Source organism: Chenopodium album, chromosome 26, assembly GCF_948465745.1.
Source record: "Chenopodium album chromosome 26, dcCheAlbu1.1, whole genome shotgun sequence".
Lineage (NCBI taxonomy): Eukaryota > Viridiplantae > Streptophyta > Magnoliopsida > Caryophyllales > Amaranthaceae > Chenopodium > Chenopodium album.
Genome location: NC_137859.1, coordinates 13,973,419 through 13,996,039, shown reverse-complemented (window position 1 = coordinate 13,996,039; position 22,621 = coordinate 13,973,419). Strand labels below are relative to the sequence as shown.

Below are 22,621 nucleotides of genomic sequence, written 5' to 3'. Positions count from 1 at the left end.
AGTACATATTTAATTTACTATGTACGAAGTATTTATTTATACTCTCTCCGTCCCCTTTTGATATATAGTCCCTTATGGACATTTTTCACGAAAATTAATAAACACAAATAAGAATAGTAAAAGTTCATTGAAAAAGTAAAATGACATTGGGTATGCAAAAAAAGTAGAGAGAGAAAGTAATAAAAGTACGTGGGAAAACACAATTTACATGAGAAATTTAAATTTACACAAATATTGTTGTAAATTGGAGGAAATTTTGGTAAAAAATTAATATTAATAGTTGTCGGAAAAAACAAATTGGGTAAACATTTTGGGACTAAAGTTTGTCCATAAGGGACTATCAAAAGGGGACGGATGAAGTATAGTTTGTGCATGTTTAATTTTTAATATACTACGAGTTCATTTTACATAGTGCAATTTAGACATTCTAGTTACAACATTAACTCAGAAAGTACCATATAATCCTTCAAAAAAAGGGGGGGAAAAAATGAAACATGCAAGTATGTAAGTAATGTAACTATTGCCCAACCCGAGCTTTATCCCCAAACGGGTCAACCCTTTAATCCTCAACCCGGACTATGATCGGGTCAGACAGAATCTCGGGTACTTGGTTGACACTAGATAGTAGACACTACAAGCGTGTCAACAATATTCTCACGCTGACTCTGTTCGCCGCACCCCTCCCCCTTTCTCTCTGTCTCACTCCTCCATTGAAGCACCTTCTCAGCTTCCTCTCCTCCATTGAAGCACCTTCTGAGCTTTCTATCCTCCATTGAACCAGCTTCTCAGGTAAGATGCTCCTTTTATGCAATCATCGAATATTCCTTTCACAGTCTAGTGTTAATCACTAATTCAATTGATAGTATAATCAGTTTAGGGTTCTTCTATGTCGGATTATTGGACTTATTTGTTGTAATTGCTGAAGTTATGATAGATTATAATGTGCAATTTGTTTTTTAGAGTTTTCGCTGATTCAATGGAGTTTTCATTTTATTTTTTCACAGTAATGGCGGCTCGGTCTGATTTTATGGGTTCTAAATTACTCAACTCAGAATTTAAGGTATTCAATTCTATTATTGTTTTTGTTTTTCATTGATTATGTTACTTAGGGCCTGTTCTCTTACGTTGAAATTTAGTTCAGCTCAGTTCAGTTCACTTCAGTTCCTAATTTCCTTCTCTTATAAAATATTTATTTCACTTCAGTTCAGCTGAGTTCAGTCAATGAAAACAGGCCCTTATACTTGGCTAGAATTGTCATGTACGGCCGTTTTTTGTAAAATTTGCATGATTTTGTGTCGAATAGAGTTGTTTAAGTGTTGTACCCATGTCCGAGTGATTTTGAGGGTGTTTTGTTGTGTAATTTGATTTATCTATGATTTTTTTTTTATTTAAATTTTTTTTTTAATGTATACAGGGCTGTGCACAACGTAAATTATTTCTGTCTCGAAATTCAATCAGTACTCGTAGGCATTTGGGTGTCGGGTTAGGTCGATTGCCAAGTTTGCACACTTGTAGTGTAGGGTTGAGAAGTTCTGGATTGGGGAAGGTGAAGGCTATTGTTTCAGGAGATGTGAGTGTCACATTAGATGATGAAGTAAAGCTGTCAGTAGACAAGGTTATACATTTCTTCCGTGTTCCGCTGATTCAAGATAATGCAGCTGATGAGTTACTGAGGACAGTTCAGACGAAGATATCAAATGATATAGTTGGTTTGAGAACTGAACAGTGTTTCAACATTGGGGTGGATACTGATCTTTCTGGTGAAAAGCTTTTGGCACTTCGGTGGCTTTTGGGTGAGACTTATGAACCTGAAAATTTAGGGGCTGAGAGCTTTCTTGATAAGGAGGTAATGGAAGGTTGTACTGTTGTAGTTGTTGAGGTAGGACCTAGATTATCCTTTACGACAGCATGGTCCACTAATGCTGTATCTATTTGTCGATCATGTGGTTTAACTGAAGTAAATCGTCTGGAACGTTCCAGGAGGTATCTGTTGTTTTCTAACAATCCATTGCAGGAGCAGCAGATAAATGACTTTGCTGCCATGGTTCATGATCGAATGACTGAATGTGTGTATACTGAAAAACTTACAAGCTTCAAGACGAGTTTGGTTCCAGAGGAAGTTCTCTATGTGCCGGTTATGGAGCAGGGTAGGAAGGCTCTTGAAGATATTAATGCGAAAATGGGTTTGGCATTTGATGAACAAGATCTTCAATATTATACTTGGCTTTTCAAGGATGATATTAAGCGGAACCCAACTAATGTTGAATTATTTGATATTGCGCAATCTAATAGTGAGCACAGTAGGCATTGGTTTTTTACTGGTAAATTAGTCATTGATGGGAAACCTGTTGATAGAACTCTTATGCAGATTGTCAAGAGTACACTAAAGGCGAATCCTAACAATTCAGTGATTGGGTTCAAGGATAATTCTAGTGCAATAAGAGGCTTTTTGGTGAATCAGTTACGCCCTCTTCTTCCAGGTTTAACCTGTCCATTAGATGTGCAGATGCGTGATCTTGACATTCTTTTTACTGCTGAAACCCACAATTTCCCATGTGCTGTGGCACCTTACCCTGGCGCTGAAACAGGTGCTGGTGGCAGGATCAGGGACACACATGCAACTGGAAGAGGGTCATTTGTTGTTGCTGCTACAGCTGGTTATTGTGTTGGAAACTTGAATATGGAAGAATCTTATGCTCCCTGGGAAGATGTATCATTTACTTATCCATCAAATCTGGCTTCTCCTTTGCGGATTCTTATTGACGCAAGCAACGGTGCCTCAGATTATGGGAACAAATTTGGGGAGCCCTTGATTCAGGGTTATACTAGGACCTTTGGGATGAGGCTTCCAAATGGTGAGAGACGGGAATGGTTGAAGCCAATTATGTTTAGTGCTGGAATAGGGCAGATTGATCACACCCATATAACGAAGGGAGAGCCTGAAATTGGCATGTTAGTTGTAAAGATTGGTGGCCCTGCATATCGCATTGGAATGGGAGGAGGTGCTGCTTCTAGTATGGTGAGTGGCCAGAATGATGCTGAACTTGACTTTAACGCAGTACAACGAGGAGATGCTGAGATGTCACAGAAATTGTATCGTGTTGTACGTGCTTGTATTGAAATGGGTGACAAAAACCCTATTATTAGCATCCACGATCAAGGTGCTGGTGGTAACTGCAACGTTGTAAAGGAGATAATATATCCAAAGGGTGCTCAGATTGATATCAGGGCTATAGTAGTTGGTGATCACACAATGTCAATATTGGAGATATGGGGTGCAGAGTACCAGGAGCAAGACGCCATATTGGTGAAGGCTGAGAGTCGTAGCATGTTACAATCAATTTGTGATAGAGAGAGGTTATCAATGGCTGTAATTGGAACAATAAATGGTGAAGGGCGTGTTGTTTTGGTAGACAGTGCTGCTGTTGAGAAATCCCGTCGTGATGGAGTGCCTCCTCCTTCTCCTGCTGTTGATCTCGAGCTTGAAAAAGTTCTTGGTGACATGCCCCAGAAAACCTTCGAGTTCCAGCGTATGACTCATCCTCAAGAGCCACTTGATATAGCTCCAGGAACAACGGTGATGGATTCCTTAAAGAGGGTGTTGAGACTCCCATCTGTGTGCTCAAAACGCTTCCTAACCACTAAGGTGGATAGGTGTGTCACTGGCCTTGTGGCACAGCAGCAGACTGTGGGCCCCTTGCAAATTACTCTAGCTGATGTTGCAGTTATTGCTCAGAGCTACACCAACTTCACTGGGGGTGCATGTGCTATTGGCGAGCAGCCTATCAAGGGTTTGTTGGATCCTAAAGCAATGGCCAGGTTAGCTGTTGGTGAAGCACTCACGAATCTCATCTGGGCAAAAATTACATCTCTTTCTGATGTTAAAGCCAGTGGCAACTGGATGTATGCTGCCAAGCTTGAAGGGGAAGGTGCAGACATGTATGATGCTGCCACAGCGCTTTCCGAGGCCATGATTGAACTGGGCATTGCTATAGATGGGGGGAAGGACAGTCTTTCAATGGCTGCAAATGCTGGCGGTGAGGTTGTCAAAGCTCCAGGAAATCTTGTAATCAGTGCCTATGTTACTACTCCTGATATAACAAAAACAGTCACTCCAGATCTAAAGCTCAGAGATGGAGTTCTGATTCATGTTGATTTAGCCAAGGGAAAGCGTCGCCTAGGGGGTTCTGCACTTGCTCAGGTATCTTTCTTTCTTTTCAGGACCCTATTGGAAATTTCTCTCTGTGCATTCCTACTATAGCAGTTTTTAGCTCATGGCATATGTTTTCCCTGTCTCTGTTCTTGGTTAAACATTTAGTTATATACCACTGATACTCTTGTCTAAAACTTCAGTCACTTTTTTTTCTGTTTTTTGGAATTTTTCAGCAGCTTTCTTTTTATATAGATAATAGATATAAGGACATAGTGGGCAATGTGGTGCTAACCTTTACTGGACTAGCAAAATCAGAAACTGCTTTTAGAATTGGAACTGTGGGGGTGAAGTCTATAGTGCTGTATCCTAAAATGTAGGAATTATTGATTGAATCCTTGTGAGGATGCCTTGTTTTCCTTTTTATTATACCTTGGATATGTTATTAAATTGCTAGAGAAATATTATGTAGTTATTTAGTTGAATTGTGTCGTAATGTTTAGGCATTTTTCTTGTTATGTGAACATTGTAGTGTGACTGGTGTTTCATGTCTTAAAAAAGCTGATTGCGTGTCTGGGTGTGACCACAAAGAGTAGTTTGATCCATTTGTTTATACTAGTTAGCGGTCTTATTGGTAGTATACTTGTGATGATTGTGAATAGGGCTTTATAGAGTTATTCTCACAATAGCAATTCAAAAAGCTCATGTGTTTTCTCAAAAGTTGGAATAGGATGTGTTGCAATCAAGTAATAAGTAATGTTGCATATGATTTGTTGATATTTCAAAAGAATAGTTGTATGTTTTCTAAATTTTGCATTATGATGATGAGAAATTGAGTCTGATTATGTTTTGGAAATATTAAACCAAAAATTGTAGCCACAAATCCCACAAAAGTATAAACTAATTATAATACTTTTAAAGATTTGACGAATTGTATGTATATGAGTAAGCAAGTTGTCTCAAACTCACAGCACAAGCTTGATTCTTTAGCCTAGTCTAGGATTCCTCCTCTTCGTATTCATCCTTGTCTGCAGTTCCATCCTAGTATTTCTGATGCTCAAGGAACTAAATCGTTCATGTTACTTTTTGCTTCGGTAAACTCCATCTCATCCATGAATTCCATCCTTTCACCTGTGTACCAATGTAAGAACACCTTTGAAGTTATGGTTGTATGAATTTTCCACATTCTCTATGTCCTTACTTGGTTGAAGCTTACAAATGAGGTTTCTGAACTTAGAATTTCCACAACTGCACCAAAAGTTTCTCTTGGTCCAGAGCTCCACAATCTACAAAAATAACAGTACGTAAAGGTTCATTATTCCTTGTTAAAGCATGGAGAAAGGTGAGAGAAGTTTGAGGAGAATGATAGCTGAGAATCTGAGATCAGAGTAGACAGCTGTAGTGCAGATAAAAAACCGAATGAAAGAGAAAAAGTAGCCTAGCTTGAGTAAAACAAAAGCAAAAGCAGTAGTTAGTAAAACTGTAAAAAGGCAAAAACGTCAATAAACATTATTAGGGGTAGAACCGTCGGAGCATTGTTCATAAGCTTTTCTAATTGTCAAGTTGTGGCTTTTTAAAGGTTATTATAGATTCCTGATTCTCTTTCTTTGGCTTCTGTTTTCTTGTAGGCGTTTGATCAAATTGGCAGTGTGTCTCCTGATCTTGATGATGTCTCCTACTTCAAGAGAGCATTCAATGCAGTTCAAGAGCTTATTGAAGATGATCTCATTTCTGCTGGTCATGATATTAGTGATGGTGGGTTACTTGTCAGTATCTTGGAGATGGCTTTTGCGGGTAACTGTGGGCTTTCCTTAGAACTAAAATCTGGAGGTCATAGCCTATTTGAGACTCTTTTCGCTGAGGAGCTAGGTTTAGTTCTTGAAGTTGACAAAAATACATTGAAATCGGTAATGGAGAAACTGAATACTGCTGCCATTTCGTCAGAGATCATTGGGCAAGTCACTACGGGGAGGACTATTAATTTGAAGGTTGATGGGGTTGCTCATTTGAATGAAGATATGACGTACCTGAGGGACATATGGGAGGAAACTAGTTTTAACCTAGAGAAATTCCAGAGGTTGGCCTCTTGTGTAGATTTGGAGAAAGAAGGTTTAAGGCACAGACAGGAACCTTCTTGGTCATTGTCCTTTACTCCTGCCTGTACAGATGATAAATACATGCTTGCAACCTCGAAACCAAAGGTGGCCATCCTCCGTGAGGAAGGTAGCAATGGTGATAGAGAAATGTCTGCAGCATTCTATGCTGCTGGTTTTGAGCCATGGGATGTTGCTATGTCAGACCTGCTGAGTGGAGCTGTCTCTTTGAAAGAGTTTCGTGGAATTGCATTTGTTGGAGGCTTTAGTTATGCTGATGTTCTTGATTCAGCAAAGGGTTGGTCAGCTTCAATTAGATTTAACCAGCCTCTTTTAGATCAATTTCAAGAATTCTATCATCGACCTGACACTTTCAGTCTTGGGGTTTGTAATGGGTGCCAGCTCATGGCTTTACTTGGCTGGATACCAGGCCCCGATGTTGGTGGTGTGCACGGGAATGGTGGTGACACTGCACAGCCTAGGTTCATCCACAATGAATCAGGGCGATTTGAATGTCGTTTTACAAGCGTGACGATTGGAGAATCTCCTGCTATAATGTTCAAAGGGATGACAGGTAGTACACTTGGTGTATGGGCGGCTCATGGTGAGGGAAGGGCTTATTTCCCAAATGCTGATGTTCTCAACAGTATTCTGGGTTCTGATTTAGCCCCCTTGAGGTATTGTGATGACAACGGGAAACCAACTGAAACCTACCCATTTAACCTCAATGGCTCACCTCTTGGGATTGCGGCTATTTGCTCTCCTGATGGAAGGCATCTTGCTATGATGCCTCACCCTGAACGTTGCTTCTTAATGTGGCAATATCCCTGGTACCCAAAGCATTGGGATGTCAGCGAGAAGGGGCCGAGTCCATGGCTGCGCTTGTTCCAAAATGCCAGGGAATGGTGTTCTTGATTGGCAAGATTATCTTTTGTGGTGGCTTTCAAGATTTTCAGCTATAATTAGCTCGCATCCAGGAGGTTAATAGCGGGCAAAAATGGTGCCAGTCTTCCGCTTTCTCCAATGAGAGTCATGGAGCTTTTTGTGGATTGGAATTGAAGCATGCAATTTATGCTGGATTTTTTATTTTTGACTTGTTCTGAGAATTAAACTACCATTGAATCCAAGTTACCTTATAACCTTGATTTAATTTGCAAAAGCATAACCACCTAGAGGAATGAAATACCTGTATTGTAATAACATGTTAGCCTTCTTAAGACATTGATGTATGTTCTGACTGTTATAACTTGCTACAAAGTTGAGATGGTAAGTTTTGAGTACTGGCTGTTTCAGAGTTCTTCGTGCTTTTTGAAATAGTTTGAAATTTCTATAGTTCATTCAGATACACATTCTTTGATACTCTAAGTTTGTCCACTTCTGGTGCTTTGCGCAGGACAGATATAAGGTAGTAACAAGCAACAATTTCTTGTTAGATGATATTTTACTTATTTGTGATTCAACAATGGGAAGTGTAGATGAATTTTTATTTTTTGTTTTTTTGTTTTTTTTTATTTTTATTTATTTTTTATTTTTTATTTTTTATTTTTTAAACTATGTTCATTTATTATAAAGTTTTGTGAAAGTATCGCTGTGATTCTTAACAGCTGTACTGTTTCTTGATGTTATGGTTGCTGCTGCTGTAGTTCTGTTATGTGTGCCCTTTTTTCTGATCGACGACAAGTGTAAGAAGAAAGTTCTGAAATGTGTTTATCAGTGTTCATCTGATGTTGCAAAAATTCAATCCAGTAGGGAGGTGTCATAGTATGCTCATTCCTATTGCATAGTGACATTGGACACAATAGAAGCTAGCAATATGGGCATGCAATTTTTGCTTTGAAAGTCTTCTGTTGGACTGTCAATGGCAAAATTATCTACTTCAGCTCTGCGTTGGCTGATTGTCTGGGTAATGATTCTGTTTTACTCTGCCAGGATGCTCGAGATTCTGTATTAAAAGTTTAGGCATCATAAGTTTTACAGTCCTCCATGCTAATCTTAAGAGCTCTCATATTGATATGCACTTAAGTAGTTTAATGTTGCTTTCAACGATCATAAAGTTCAGGATGCTATGCGACATTGTGACGTGTAAACCACATCCACTTGGCAGCTGGTGTCCCACTGGTAGAGAGTTGGACTACGAGTTCTTGGGACAGGTAAATTTTCTCTCAGCTTTTTCAAATTTTCTTTATTATCCCTCAAAGATTGCATACCAGTTGCTTTTGTTTGAAAGGGTACATGATGACTACAATCTTGGTAACCAGGCTTAGTTTGGCGTGGAACTTGTTTATTAGCAAGCTTGCAGCCTCATTGCCCACGCAAATGAGTATGCAATGTAGCTCAGAAACAAAGAAACCAGGAAGCCAAATCAATAATTCTGCTTAGTAATCTACTACTGTTGTTTTGTTTATTATTACCAAAAAGTAATTAACATATGTTAAAGTTTGTTTGGTATTTGTTATTAAAAGTGATTTTATGTAGACTTAGTGGTCTTCTACAAAAGTACGTTTGTTATTCCCTGACCTTTTTTTTTTGGTTTTTGAGATTCCAAGTTTCACAAATGGAAATCATGAACTTGATGAGAATTTGTGTGATACATAGTACCGAGTAAATTCCTTCCTTAAGTGGGTTTGATTAATGATGATAATCTACAAATTAGCCTGTAGAGGAGCTACTCTTATTGCTGTAAAAAGTATGCCCTAGAGTCAGTTTGGTTTTCTTGATCCTGTTCCATTAATCCCCTTGTTTCTTAAATGTTGGAGCGACGATTCAGAAAATGCATCTCTGTATTAATTTTGGTGGTGGTGGAATTGATTAGCTGTGCATGTGAAAGTCATAACTTGAGGCTAAATTGCTATCCTAAGCCTGCTCAAAAATCGTACTTCAGTTTCTATTGATCCATTACCATTTAATTACCAGTTGCTGCATTTGTACTGTGTTGCCTGCATCTCACCCAGGTTTGTATTGTTGGTATCAATTTATACTTTGTCTTGCATTTTGTTTACTGTACTGTTTGGGGCAAGGATCTTCTCTTCACCAAGTTGTTTCGTAATGATATTCAGGAAAATGATTCATTGTGCGTTTCGAGTGATGGCACTAGCTCCTCGGGACGTACTGATGGCATATTTGAGTGCAAAAATGGTGAAAATGAGTAGGGCTGTGGACAGAGATTAAATGAGCATGTCTTTGGCTACAACATTGGATTAGCTTTGTGGTCTAGTACTCAAGTCTCTAGTGAAGTGATATGGATAATCGCACCAGGCCAAGGCATATGTACTAGTACGTGACTGTTCTACTTGATAATCAATCATTTGTAAAGTCGGATAAAATTTGTTATATATGTTAATCATTTAATTGATAAATTGTGGATTAAGTAATTAAAGCAACAAATAAAAGAATTAAAAAAAATCAACTTTTTTTTTGAAAACAAACAAAAAAAAAAAAAAAAAAAAAAAAAAAAAATCAACTTCAACTAGTAACAACCTCAGATTATATTTGATTTAGGGGGAAATAAGCCCCCAACACAATAAAATACCTGAAAATTGTAATACATATAAATAAAAGACCCCTTAAACTTCGGAACGATTTCCCTAGAAATTGTTTAAACCAAAATTAATTCCCACTTTGCATCGTTTTAAAAACTTATTCCCTAGATAGTGTCCACCTAGGATTGGGTATTAGCTTTGGTTTTTTTTCTTTTTTTTTTCTTTTTAAATAGTGTATTAATGACTGCAATTGTTGGTAGTCACTCTAGTCATTTGTATTCGAAGAACCAATATTGCTATTGGCGGATCTTTCTACAAGGTTTTTTGAAGATGGAGTTTTCTGGGTCCGATTGCAAATTAGTTCTTGAGGTTTAATGCGGAGATATCGATTTTTTTAGCAAGGTATCGTCAAATATTATTCCCCTAAAATTAAAATAGTAAGTAAAAAAATACATGGGAATTCATAATTGTAAGAAATTACCCAGTGAGATTATATCAAAACAAAACTACCCAGAATTCATAACTTTATGAAATTACCCAAAAAATATTGAGATTATATCATAACAAAATTGCCTAGAATTCATAATAGTATGAAATTATCCAAAAAATCAAAACAAAATTACAATTAGAAACGGGTGTTTTAGAAAGATGAAAGAGGAAAAAAAAAAGGAGGTAAAAGAAAGAGAAAGAAGAGAGAGAAGATCTAAGAAGAAAAAAAAGGAAGTGAGAAAGTAGCTATGAATGGCAATTTAACGGTTTGCGGCTGCACCTTGCGTAGTTCAAGTGCACACTCTCTGTTGACTCGAATGAATAATACAAGGGGGGGTGAATTGTATTGTGGAGGAACTAGGGTAAATTTTGCGGAATTCTTAAAGAAACTTAAACAAAAACTTTAAAGTGCAAGAGAGATTTTACGTGGAAAACTTCTTGGCCCTAATCAAGAAGAAAAACCACGATCACAAGGGATTTTAAACTCAACTATTAATAATAATAGGGCAAGCAACCTATTACAAATTAAGACTCTAAACTCAAGTTCCTCTACGAACTTAAGTTCCCCCTCAATCAGTTGAGCTCTCAAATCTCTCTCTTTCTCCTTGCTTCACTCAAAGCAATCTAAACACTCTAGAGTTTACCCAAACTCTACCCCAATACAACTCAAGTTAAAACTCTAAGATGCTAAGTACAAAGACACTCAAGGACTTAAGTGGATTTTGACTCTTTTCGAAAAGCTTAGAAATTGTAATGCTCAAGTGTGTTTTTCAAAACAGAAAACCAATCCTATTTATACTTAGAGAAAAGCAGTTGAAGTTCTTACGTTTGCCTTAACTCCCACTACACCACAACTTCCATAAAATTAGGAAGTGTAGTTCGTGGATGCTTGGGCAGCAAGCTGAAGCACACTACAAGGAAGTGGTTTACTGCTTCCTTTATTTTCTCAAACTCTTTGACCCAGTAAAAAGACGTTTTCAAAATCAGTTTTACCAAGTCAGATTTTCCAATATATTAGGATAAAATCAAAACAGAAAATCTTTTAATAAATAGGATAGTTTTACTTAAAAGATAATTTTCCGAAAATAAAATCTTGTTAAACCAAGGAAAATAAAATCTTTATAAACTGAAACTAAATCCACTTAAAATCCTATCAATTAGCAATGTACTTAACATATATACAAGAAGCCTAAAATAAATAATAAAGATACAATAGACTACTTGGAACTCAGTGAAGCTTCGACTCTGGAGCTTCAGTTCCTCACTCAAGGAACTTGGCTTCTGATTGTCTTCTATGCTTATCCAAAGCTCTTCCTTAGACCTTGTTCCATGTTCCATGCTCCATTTTGACTCTAGAATCTCGTTGCATATAAGAACCTGTCAAGTACATCAAATCTAATAGACAAAAGTTAAAGCCCTTATGGGTTTGCTTAGGTTCCTTGAGTCATCATCAAAACTTAAGATCAACACTCTCCAACATGCCATTGTTGATGTGTTAACTCTCAGTGAGAACCGAGGAGAGAGAAAATGAATGGACAGAGAAGACGTGGTAAACGGGTAACTGGTAAAGTACCGAGGAGAGAGAAAATGAATGGACAGAGAAGACGTGGTAAACGGGTAACTGGTAAAGTGTTAAAGGTTTTTTTTTTAAATATAATAACAAAGCTAATACCCAATCCTAGGTGGACACTATCTAGGAATAAGTTTTTAAAATGATACTAAGTGGGAATTAATTTTGGCTTAAACAATTTCTATGGAAATCGTTCTTAAATTTCGCCTTTCAATGATTGAGAGTAATTTTGTATGTGTAGCACAGTATTACTAGAATATCAGTTCTCGCTGTTATTTAAAAACTTGAGAAATTAAAATTCATAAACCCTAATTTTTGCCTAAAATGTTACTTGGATAGAAAATAATAATTTAGATTGAATCAATGCTTTAAATCTTGAAATTTACCTCATATCGAATAATATAGTTTATACATCAAGGTTTGTTTTCGAAAATAATCAAAAATAGAGGCTTATACAACAAATAAATGATAAATCACTACCTTAACAATTACTGTTGATTATGGATGAAGAAAGAAGAATGATAGCAGTGGTGGAGGCATATTGGTGGTATTTGAGGAGAGAATGTGTAAGAGAAGATAAAAAATTTAAAATGACAGGATTTTGGGTTGAATTTAAAATTCTAAACGATCCTCTAATCTATTAACTAATACTAAAACAAAACATGTTGATGTCATCAATTCCTAAAATGTCTTATATGTCAAGCTCTCAGTAAAAAAATTCCCTTCAAATTCACATATGATGTCATTATTTTTTTATTTTAGTTTTTTTGCCTTTTCATTTTACTTGCTAGAAATTAGGATCAAGTAGGTATGAAGCTAAAAATCTAAAGCTTAACTTTGACATTTCCTTTATTTTTTTTTTGAAGGGGGGAGATTAAAATTCATTAATAATAAGCCATACGGCACTTGTATAAGAGATCGTAATCGAACAATACAAAGACAAAAGAACCAATTACAAGTTCGAAATAAAGGAAACTACAATTGCACTCGCAAAATGACTTTCTTAAGTACCCTTGGCTCATATAACGCTGTCCTATGTAGCCTCTTGCAAGGGGGTCTGGCAATATGTTGTAGTTTCTGACGTGAACCTTCATTGGCTCAGAATCCCGTACTCCTCGACCTGAAATCAAAATTGGTGTCGTACACTTCACCTTAGACAAGACAATCTCCAATTCAAACACGGATATCGGCATGGAGGCATAACCCTTTAGTCCAAACCAACAGAAGATCAAACCGAAGCCCCATAGCCAAAAAACCCGGCTTAAATCCTGCACCAGAAGATCGATACGTCGATCTGCATGCCCCATATCACCCAACCACACCACACAAACAGAAAAAATAACAAAACTAAAAAGCACACAAAGACTCCTAAAAGAAAAAACAGGAAGAAACGTAAAAACCAAGACAACAAACGAAACCCTAACAACCCACCCCGCCGCCACTCCGAGCACAACCACCAAAGCTCCGAGGTTCACCAACCCAACCTACATGCTGCCTGAGAAGCCCATACCCCCCACACCCCTGAACCGTGGCAGCGACGTCCCTACGCGAGGGACTAAGAATCATTTTTGTCTAACAATGATTTTAACCATTAACATTTCATTTATAAACGTATAAGTTAATTTGATAATGCAATGTTAAATATATTTTGTCTAACAATCATTTTAGTATATTTTCAATAACTTAATAAATATTATGATGTATCATTAAATTATAACCATTAAAATTAAAAAAAAAAATTATAACCATCAAAAAAGGATTTGTATTTATACACAAACTTTTTTAAAAAAAATAAAAAAAAACGAATCGAGGCATGTTAAAAAGTTATTAACAATAAAAAATATAAAAGAAATATAAAAAATTTACTTATCACCACCGTGCAACGCGCGGGTACCTATCTAGTTTGTTGTAAGGCATACAATTGGACCATATTCAAATCTAAAATCTTCTACTAACTAAAACATTACACTTGGCCCAATTATAGCTTAATTTGAAACAATTCCATGTTTAAGCTATTGTGAAACAACTACATCCAGTTGCGGATCTTGAAGATAATTCTTCCAGGGGCCAATATGTCAATTTTTTTTTTTTTGTATATATACAATATTAAATACTCTATCAATTTTGTTTATATAGTGTAAATTGATCTTTAGTTTTTAAAAAGTTACGTATAAAAAATTTAGTCCCTAATAAACAATTTATATCAAAATTACTATACTAGTCTTGTAACAGATTGGAGGAAAAAAAAAACACAAAAAGGTACCATGTATGATAAATCTCGTACTTTTAAAAAAGAGGTTAATGCTCATCCAAACAAAAACCAGTTTAAATGAAATTATTAACCAAGTTTTTTTATTTAAAAAAGATAACACTAAGAACAAGAACAAGTATGATTTTAAGGGAATAATAAAGAAAAAGAAAAAAAAAACCAAGATTATCTGATACTTGTACCTAAAAAAAATAGATAAATGACATTTGCAGAAACATGTCAAATGGTCATCGAAATTGCAAAAGCTATGTAAGCATGTAATGTGGGTAGTTAGGTAACTTTAGTTTTGTTAGCGTTTTTTTCTTTCCCTAACATTTTTCTTAATATTGGGCTAAATAAATTGAAAATTTCGGGCTTCTACCAGGGGCCAATCCTGTGTGGAAGATCCGTCATTGACTATATCTAACTAGTACTATTTTTAAATGACATGCTCATATTCAAACAAGACATTGACTCATTATGTAATTTTCCTACTTTTGTTTTATTATTAAATTATAGGTGTGAATACATTAGTCTCTTCTTATTGTAAAGTTTATTTGAGTTTGTAGTTGAAGTTCCAAAACATACATCAAAATACAATGCCAATTTACAATTTCCTATATTACTTGGGCCATTGATTTTTATTAGTTTATTGCTTATGGTTAGATTATTAACATGAAGAGCATTATCTAAGGGTTTTTAAGAGGTTATGAAAGTGTGGAAAATATCACATTGGAATAATACAAAACACTTAATTACCTTGATTACTTTTAAGCTTATTTAACAGGTTATACAACTATATAAGATTTGCATAAAAGTTATGAGGCATGAAAATTATATTTGCTTGATAAAAGGGTATGGATTTAAATGAGTTAATTAGAAATGGTTTATGGAATAGGGTTAGTAAAAATAAAATAAAGGATATGTTAACAGAAATCGAGCAATAGCAATGATGGATCAAGCATGAGATTCGTGTTTTGATGAAGAGTAAGATGTACGAGTGTATTGTGGGCCGCCCCATATCTTTTTGGCGTCAATCTTACCTTTTTTGGCCGCTTTATTACACCATTTATTTTGTACTTGTTGGGACTCAATTACCCTTAATGACCCACTATATTATCTTCTTAATTGACAAACTGTCACAAACCCTTTCTTTTGTTATTTAATGTCATATTCCAACTTCTAATTAGTCACACATCTAGAAACAACCTTTTTCTCCTCTCAAAAATTACCTTCGTCTTTGGGAAATATTCTATGCTTCATTCAAATTTGTGTTTGTGCACAAATTCTGAAGCCATGCTGATCCTGGAGGGCCACCACTTCGTGTATACTATACCAAGGTAGCGCAAAATCATTTTTTTTATCATAGTAGTTCACTAGTCCATCATATCGTAACATTCGTTTGTTTGGCTCATTACACACCAAGATAAAAATATACATTCTGTTTTTGCTTATTTCATAACATTTATTAGTAAATTTATAGAAGATTTTTATGTCTATGAGATTTAGTACTCCGTAATTGCTTATTAATGATTTTTTTAATAAAATAAAAGTTAGAAAATTTCAAAATCATCAATTACTCACAACCACTATGGACAATCATACTCCATAAGTCACCACATATTGGCCTTCCTTGGTAAATAGCTTATTTGAGCAAAATTAGCTTATTTGACCGACAATAGCTTTGACTATTAAATAAGCTAACATAAGGTGTTTGGTGGAAAGCTTATTTAAAGAGTTTATTCCACTAAATTAGCTCTTATGCTAAAGGCAAATAAAGAAATGAATAAAAGTAAAGCATAAGGTAGTTTAACTTCAAATTCAAAAAATAAAATTAACAAGACAAATCTGGGTGGATTTAATTAGAGGTGATTTGAATGTTCGTGAATGTTAAAATAATGTCATTTTAATGACAATATTCATTATAAATAAAAAAAAGATAAATTATGAGTTTGTCTATTAGTACTTTTGAACAATGATGCTTAAAAATTTTTCCGTGAACATAAGAGATATTTTTTTTTTCCAAAATAAAATGACAATGTCATAAGAGTTAAACAATTTAAAATAATTTAATCTCACCAAATCAAATCAACTAATTTATTGACATATTTTCTCTCGCAATTAATCTATTTCCAACGCTTTAATGTACTCCCTCCGTCCCCAAATGATAGTCCCTTATGGCATATTTTTAGTCCCAAATTGATAGTCCCATTTGCTTTTTTCAAGTACCATTAATATCAATTTTTTTATCAAAATTCTCTCCAATTGCAACAATATTTGTGCAAATTTAACTTTTCAATGTAAATTTTGTTTTTCAATGTACTTTTATTACTTTCTCTCTCTACTATTTTACATACCCAATGTAAATTTATATTTTCAATGTAAGTTTACTAGTTTTATTAAAGTTTCTTAATTCCCGTGATTTTTGCCCATAAGGGACTATCATTTGGGGACGGAGGGAGTATAATTAAGCGACCACTAAAGTAAAAGTGCGGAATTAAAAATCGGATAAAGAAAAGGAAATAAATAAGGACACAAAGGGCAACTTTCTATCAATCCAACGAATTATGGTCTTCGGCCAGAGTTGGCAAAGAAACAACAGCAGGAAACACTCAGATGTACTTCCCCACTCAAATCTTAGCTTCTTCAAACCCTAATATGTCGGGCTCACACCCTCTTTCCTTCATTTCTCCTACTCCTACCAACTAACTAACTACCCAATTTACCAAAAAATCCCAATTTTTTAATTGCTTTACTTTGCATTTCATATGATGCTGTTTTTCTGGTGATTGGTAGCTTTTTCAATCAATCTGGGGTTTTATCAATTGGGGGTTGTTTTAATTGCTTTTTCTAAGGTGGAAAATGTGAAATGTTTAGATTTTTAGATCTGGGTATTTTAGTTTTGTTGATTTTGTAATGGAAGAAATGAAGAAATTGGGGTTTATTTGATCATTAATTTTGATGATTAAAATTAAAGTTTGGAGCTTTATCTCCTTTGTAGTAATGGGTATTTGTTAAATAACTGCTAGCTAGCTTTATTCTCATTGCTGGGATCTTTTCATGGTATGATTCTTATGTGGGTCGATTTGATGAAATTAGGGTTTTGTGAGTGTGGAATTATTTGGATGATGTTATTGTATCAGGGTTGAATTATGGTGTAGGAAATGTGGAAGTAATTTGTATATCATAAGGTGTTCTATAAGGGTTAAGGAGGCAATATATAAACTATAGTATATAGGTTAAGGTTATAACAATGTCTTTTAGGAGCATCTTACAAGACATGAAAGATGTAAAGTATAGTTTTAGATCAAGGTCCCAAAGAGTGGTCCATGATAATTTGGTGGTGGTTGATGCTATGGAGCAGAGTTGTTGGGCTAACATGCCACCCGAGCTCTTGAGAGAAGTGCTTGTAAGAATTGAGGCATCTGAGTGTACCTGGCCTCCAAGGAGAAATGTCGTTGCGTGTGCCGGTGTGTGCAGGAGTTGGAGGGATGCTATGAAGGATATTGTCAAAACACCGGAAATTTCGGGCAAGCTGACCTTCCCCATATCTGTGAAGCAGGTTTGAGATGATACAAATTTTCCTCTTTTATTTTCTTACTTGAATTATGTATGTTATGACATGATTACATTGTTGGAAATTCTTTTCTGTGGTTGCTTTCCTGTTCTATTTACCATATTTTGTGTTGTAATCATATTAGGAAAGTTATGATGTAGTTGTGTTTTAATAATATCGTCATGGATGGGAATGGAGTACAAAACAAAATGCTGTGAAGGTTATTTACTTTCCACGTTTTCGGTATATATGATGAAACCCTGATGTGTTGAAAATGATAAATTGGTAGTTGATTATTGATATCTATAAGAAGTTATATCCTACAAAGTATTTATGAATTTGTAAAACATTTTTAGTATGTGATGGTGATCTGCTGTAGCAGCTGTAGCTTGCTAGTTGCTAGTCCATGTGTATTGTGCATTAATTTTAGACAATTAGTACTATTGTTTTGTAGCAAATATAGTGATTTAGAGAATTGATACTAATTTTGTTCTTTAGTTAACTAATGGGCCATTAAAGCTTTTAAAATTTTATTGCCAAAAATTAACTGATAACCGAGGATATGTTTTACTCGTCTTCTTTTAGGAACTTATTATTGCTTATACTAGACAATTTAGACCACACCAGTTTTCTTATTTGCATCTGCTTGTTGCCAAATAATTAAAATTTCTTTTTAGTTGAATTTTGAAATTTAGATATTTAAAAAATACACTTTGAACAAATCTAACAAGACCTCACTTAATATTATACAGCTCAAATTAAAGGTCAATCAAACTAGTTCACAAAATCAATTCAAACCAAACTTTTGAAAAATTTAGATTACACCAGGTCAAACCTTTAAACAAATCACACCAAAGCACCTTATTTCAAGCAAAGTAAACATAGCCTTAAAAACATTAGAAGAATGAGTATGTGATCTGAAGGGAATTTTTTGCACTTCTCTGATGCCATATGGCTGCTGAAGAATTTAACGTGATGAAAAGGTGTCTAGTTTCTTTCTCTTTGTGCATTTTATTAAATATGTTTTCCTGAAAAAAAAAAAAAAAAAATTATCTCGAATTCAAGTTAAAAAAAAAAAAAATAAAAAGGTTAGCCACCTCAGTTTAAGAATGTAAATATTTTGGTGACTATCATTTTACTTGTGCCCTCAAAGAATGACATTAGTTACTGAGTCTCTCAATTATGAAGCCAAACATATCATGAGGAAATCTAGAGAATGCTTTGTTCGTTGTTTTAATGGATGAAATTAAAGCTTGTTTTGACCTGAATTTTTTACTGGAAAAAGGACATGCTGAAGCTTTTGGTCTTTAAGGGACTGCTAAAGGCATCATTGTATCTGCAAAATTGATTTAAGGCTGATGTGCGAGGGAGCAAAAGAACATTTGGGGTTGATCTTGTAAAATTTATGTATGTGTGGAAGTATTTATTACAATTTCATAGTAAGGGTTACATAGGAATGTTATGGCGCCTCCTGCAATTGTTGTAACTGTTGCAAAGCCACTTCTATTAATGATGCGAGTGATTTTTGATGAAAATGATTTTGTGGCTTTTCCAGCCCAATTTCACCTTGTGAGAGCTCAAAAATGACTTTGACATGGCTGTCATTGATGTCTGGGCTGACACCTTTTCTTAGCTTATAATCAGATAAAGTATTTGAGAAATTTTGTACATAGATTGTATGAAAAACTATGTATTCCACTTTCATACAAAGTTTTTAATTTGCTGTTTTTAAAACTTGAAAAGATAAACTAATTAATAATAATAAAAATAAAAAAAAAAAAACCTTTCAAATATACGGAGTATAAAAGAAAATAAAAAATATAATCTGTGTCACATAGCCCTATCTCCGTGTAATTTGTTGCTTATCAGTCAAGACAGCTTGCTGCAAAACTTCAACCTTGACTGATTACTTGTGAACATACTGAAGCCTACTTAGTTTATGAAAAGATTTTGAATTATTTTACGTAGTATATTAAAGGCATTATTATCATTTTTATATTAAGGATCTTGCTTTTCTGTGGCTGTGAGTAAATATTTGCTTAAACTTTTTATTGATGAATTTGTGGTCATTGGATTATTTCAGCATGAGTGAAAGAAATCAGTCTTTTGTATTAGTAGCTAATGTTGGTTGTTATAAAACTAGATGCTTTTTGACCTGAGCTAATGTTTATTGATGCTGCTTTATTTAGCCTGGATCAAGAGACACTCTTATTCAGTGTTACATTAAGAGACATCGCGGCAGCCAGACATATTATTTATTTGTTAGCTCAAGCCCAGGTGAACTTGCTGTACCTTTTTGAATATTCAGCTTTCCATTTAAATAGATTTATAAAATCAACTCTTGATAGGAAATGACTTAGGTCTAGAGCTTATAAAATACATATAATAGACAATCCTAATAATGGGCATGATTATGTTTTCTGTTTTTCTCCTTCTCCCCCACCCTTGTTTGCACGAGTCTCATTTACTCTCAAATTGATGTTAGCTTCATATGACGATGGCAAGTGCATTCTTGCTGCAAGGAAGTGTAGACGCCCGACTTGCACAGACTACATCATTTCCCTGAATCCTGAATATGTCTCCAAGGGGAGTAGTGCCTATGTTGGGAAATTAAGGTATTTTCTACTGCGTATTGACTTATTGGCCATTATTTGAACTTAATCTTTCAAGGTGAAAATAACAAGGCACATCAAAATTCAGTTTGGACAATTCAGTAGTATTTGAATTCTAACCCTTTTTTTTCCCCCCAGATCCAATTTCCTGGGCACAAAGTTTACAATCTACGATGCACAACCCTCAAATGCTGGAGCTAGAATCATAAGAAGTCGCTCTACTAGACTAGTGGGATCCAAGCAGGTTGCACCCAGGGCTCCTGCAGGCAACTATCCTGTGGCACACATCTCGTATGAGCTGAATGTCTTGGGCGCTAGGTAAACCATGAAGATTTATGTCTTTCTGCATCCTTAAAAATCATGCGAGTTGTGTTTGAGATTTCTGAAGAATGACTTCCTTATTGACAGGGGTCCGAGAAAGATGCAGTGTGTCATGGATAGTATACCTGCATCTGCTATCAAACCTGGAGGACTGGCCCCCACACAGACTGAATTTCTGATCAATAGTGTGGATTCTTTTCCTTCAATCCCCTTTTTTAGGTCAAAATCTATTAGGGTGGACAATTGCCAGTCTGATACTGCTCCCAATCAGCAAGAGGGAAGGTTAAATCTGAGAAACAAGGCCCCTAGGTGGCATGAACAACTTCAGTGCTGGTGCCTTAACTTCAATGGTCGTGTAACTGTTGCTTCTGTCAAGAACTTTCAACTGGTTGCTTCCCTAGAGGATGGATCTGAGCATGAAAGTGTCATTCTTCAATTTGGAAAAGTCGGAAAGGATGTATTCACCATGGATTATCACTACCCAATTTCCGCTTTTCAGGCTTTTGCCATTTGTCTGAGCAGCTTTGACACCAAGATTGCTTGTGAATGATATGCATTTGAGCCTTTGAGGTATAATTCTAGTTCATAGTCATCCTTGACTTGCATGATGCCTTTTCATTCTGGTATACCTTTATGTTCACCTATTTAAATGGAGCTATTGCCATGAGACAGCAATACTAGATTTTCTATGTTACATTAAATCTTCATATCAAGTACCTTTAACACTTGATTCTTGACTAAAATCATGGAAAATTTTCACAATTTAGCATGTTTGGACACTTGGACACATACCCGTTCAGACACTAGTGCCCGAGTTTAACACAACTAGATCTATACTATTGAGTAGCTGACCTTCAAAATCATTACATGTTTCATACGCTGACCAAATGTTGGTTTGACCTTTTAATTATTATACCATCCCTCTGATTGGTTGGTTAATGCCATTCTCATTATAATCTTCAAGATATTTTTATACTGTAATTGCAGTTTGATTGTTTTGGTTCCCTGAGGAAGAGATAATCTTGGTTTACTTGCTGGATTTTGTGATCAACATACTGTTTTTTCTTACAATTCATTGGCTTAATGGCTCTACAAAGCAACTTATATTTTTCTTCCTGCTTGCAATATCTCAGGTAATTTAACATGTGTGTGAAAGGGTGAAGCTGTTGCACTTATCGGCATGTGGATGTTGGTGAGGAAGATTCTAATTTGTTGGGCTGCGACTTCACTACTGTGTGATTAGTTAGTTTATTCACTGTCAACTCTAATTTTCGCATCGTGTACATATAATTTGAAGTCTGTGTCAAAAGACAGACTTTAGCTTACTTGACTGTTTGTTGGCTGTGCGCTTTTCTTTCCTTTTTGTGTTTTCTGTTCGGGGTGAGAAGGTGTGCTGAAACTCACCTGCCGGAGGATTTGTCGCCTTTGTCAACATTAATTGTCTTGCTGTTATGTTAGATTAGCCAGGTTTGTTATATGGTTTCTGTTTCAGGAATTTCTCAAAGTTTCTTGTCTTATGTGCTCAATAGCATCACCGAGTTTTTTTTTTTCACTCTCTTTTCAGTACTCTAAATAAGAAAACTGCATCAACATGATTTTCTTCCCTCGGCAAAATTGCCATTAGGCTGATCAAATGGACTAAGTTAACGTAAGTTTTACCAGGGATTAAAGCAATTATGTTGCTTAGACACATAGTAAGGCAGCTATGTAAGACCTTTACCAATTGAAAGAGATAATAACGATCGCCATATTCCTATAACCCTCAGCAAGTGTGGCTTTTTACCTTTGTGTCTGTAGATTAAGTTTAATCTAGTGGTTCAAGACTAATGAAAGTATTTCTCATTGAGTTATATCTTGCGGTTCAAAAAGATGATTCAACAATCAACATAAACATACTCATACTATGATGAGTAAATACTAGTATCGTACAATGACACTGTCATGGTTAAAAAGATTGTTCAATGTAAACATACTTACGGTCTATTCTGATTGACTGAGCTGAACTGAATTAAACTTATTGGAGCTGAACTAAATATTTTATGAGAGGGAAATTAAGATAGGAACTGAACTAAACTTATTGGAACTAAATTGAACTGAAAATAA

General features: G+C 35.4%; 2 protein-coding genes across 2 annotated transcripts; both read left to right on the top strand.

The window, feature by feature from the left end:
- The first annotated feature begins 653 nt into the window (after positions 1-653).
- On the top strand, positions 654-7,557 carry LOC145616657 (putative phosphoribosylformylglycinamidine synthase, chloroplastic/mitochondrial). The gene is made up of 4 exons (XM_081671419.1): positions 654-789; positions 1,005-1,060; positions 1,415-4,201; positions 5,779-7,557. Exons 2-4 carry the CDS (start codon positions 1,007-1,009, stop codon positions 7,156-7,158), a joined length of 4,221 nt encoding a protein of 1,406 aa, XP_081527545.1. The 5' UTR covers positions 654-789; positions 1,005-1,006; the 3' UTR covers positions 7,159-7,557.
- Positions 7,558-16,599: 9,042 nt separating this feature from the next.
- Positions 16,600-22,070, top strand: LOC145616456 (tubby-like F-box protein 3). The gene is made up of 6 exons (XM_081671176.1): positions 16,600-17,591; positions 19,775-19,862; positions 20,071-20,200; positions 20,336-20,515; positions 20,606-21,088; positions 21,652-22,070. The coding sequence occupies exons 1-5, from the start codon at positions 17,283-17,285 to the stop codon at positions 21,066-21,068; spliced, it is 1,170 nt and encodes a 389-aa protein (XP_081527302.1). The 5' UTR covers positions 16,600-17,282; the 3' UTR covers positions 21,069-21,088; positions 21,652-22,070.
- Positions 22,071-22,621: the final 551 nt, after the last annotated feature.

Coding starts and splice junctions, on each gene's coding strand:
- LOC145616657 (XM_081671419.1), top strand. CDS start 1,007: ATGGCGGCTCGGTCTGATTTTATGGGTTCTAAATTACTCAACTCAGAA. Junction 1,061..1,414: donor TACTCAACTCAGAATTTAAG/GTATTCAATTCT, acceptor TAATGTATACAG/GGCTGTGCACAACGTAAATT. Junction 4,202..5,778: donor GGGGTTCTGCACTTGCTCAG/GTATCTTTCTTT, acceptor GTTTTCTTGTAG/GCGTTTGATCAAATTGGCAG.
- LOC145616456 (XM_081671176.1), top strand. CDS start 17,283: ATGTCTTTTAGGAGCATCTTACAAGACATGAAAGATGTAAAGTATAGT. Junction 19,863..20,070: donor ATTTGTTAGCTCAAGCCCAG/GTGAACTTGCTG, acceptor AATTGATGTTAG/CTTCATATGACGATGGCAAG. Junction 20,201..20,335: donor GCCTATGTTGGGAAATTAAG/GTATTTTCTACT, acceptor TTTTCCCCCCAG/ATCCAATTTCCTGGGCACAA.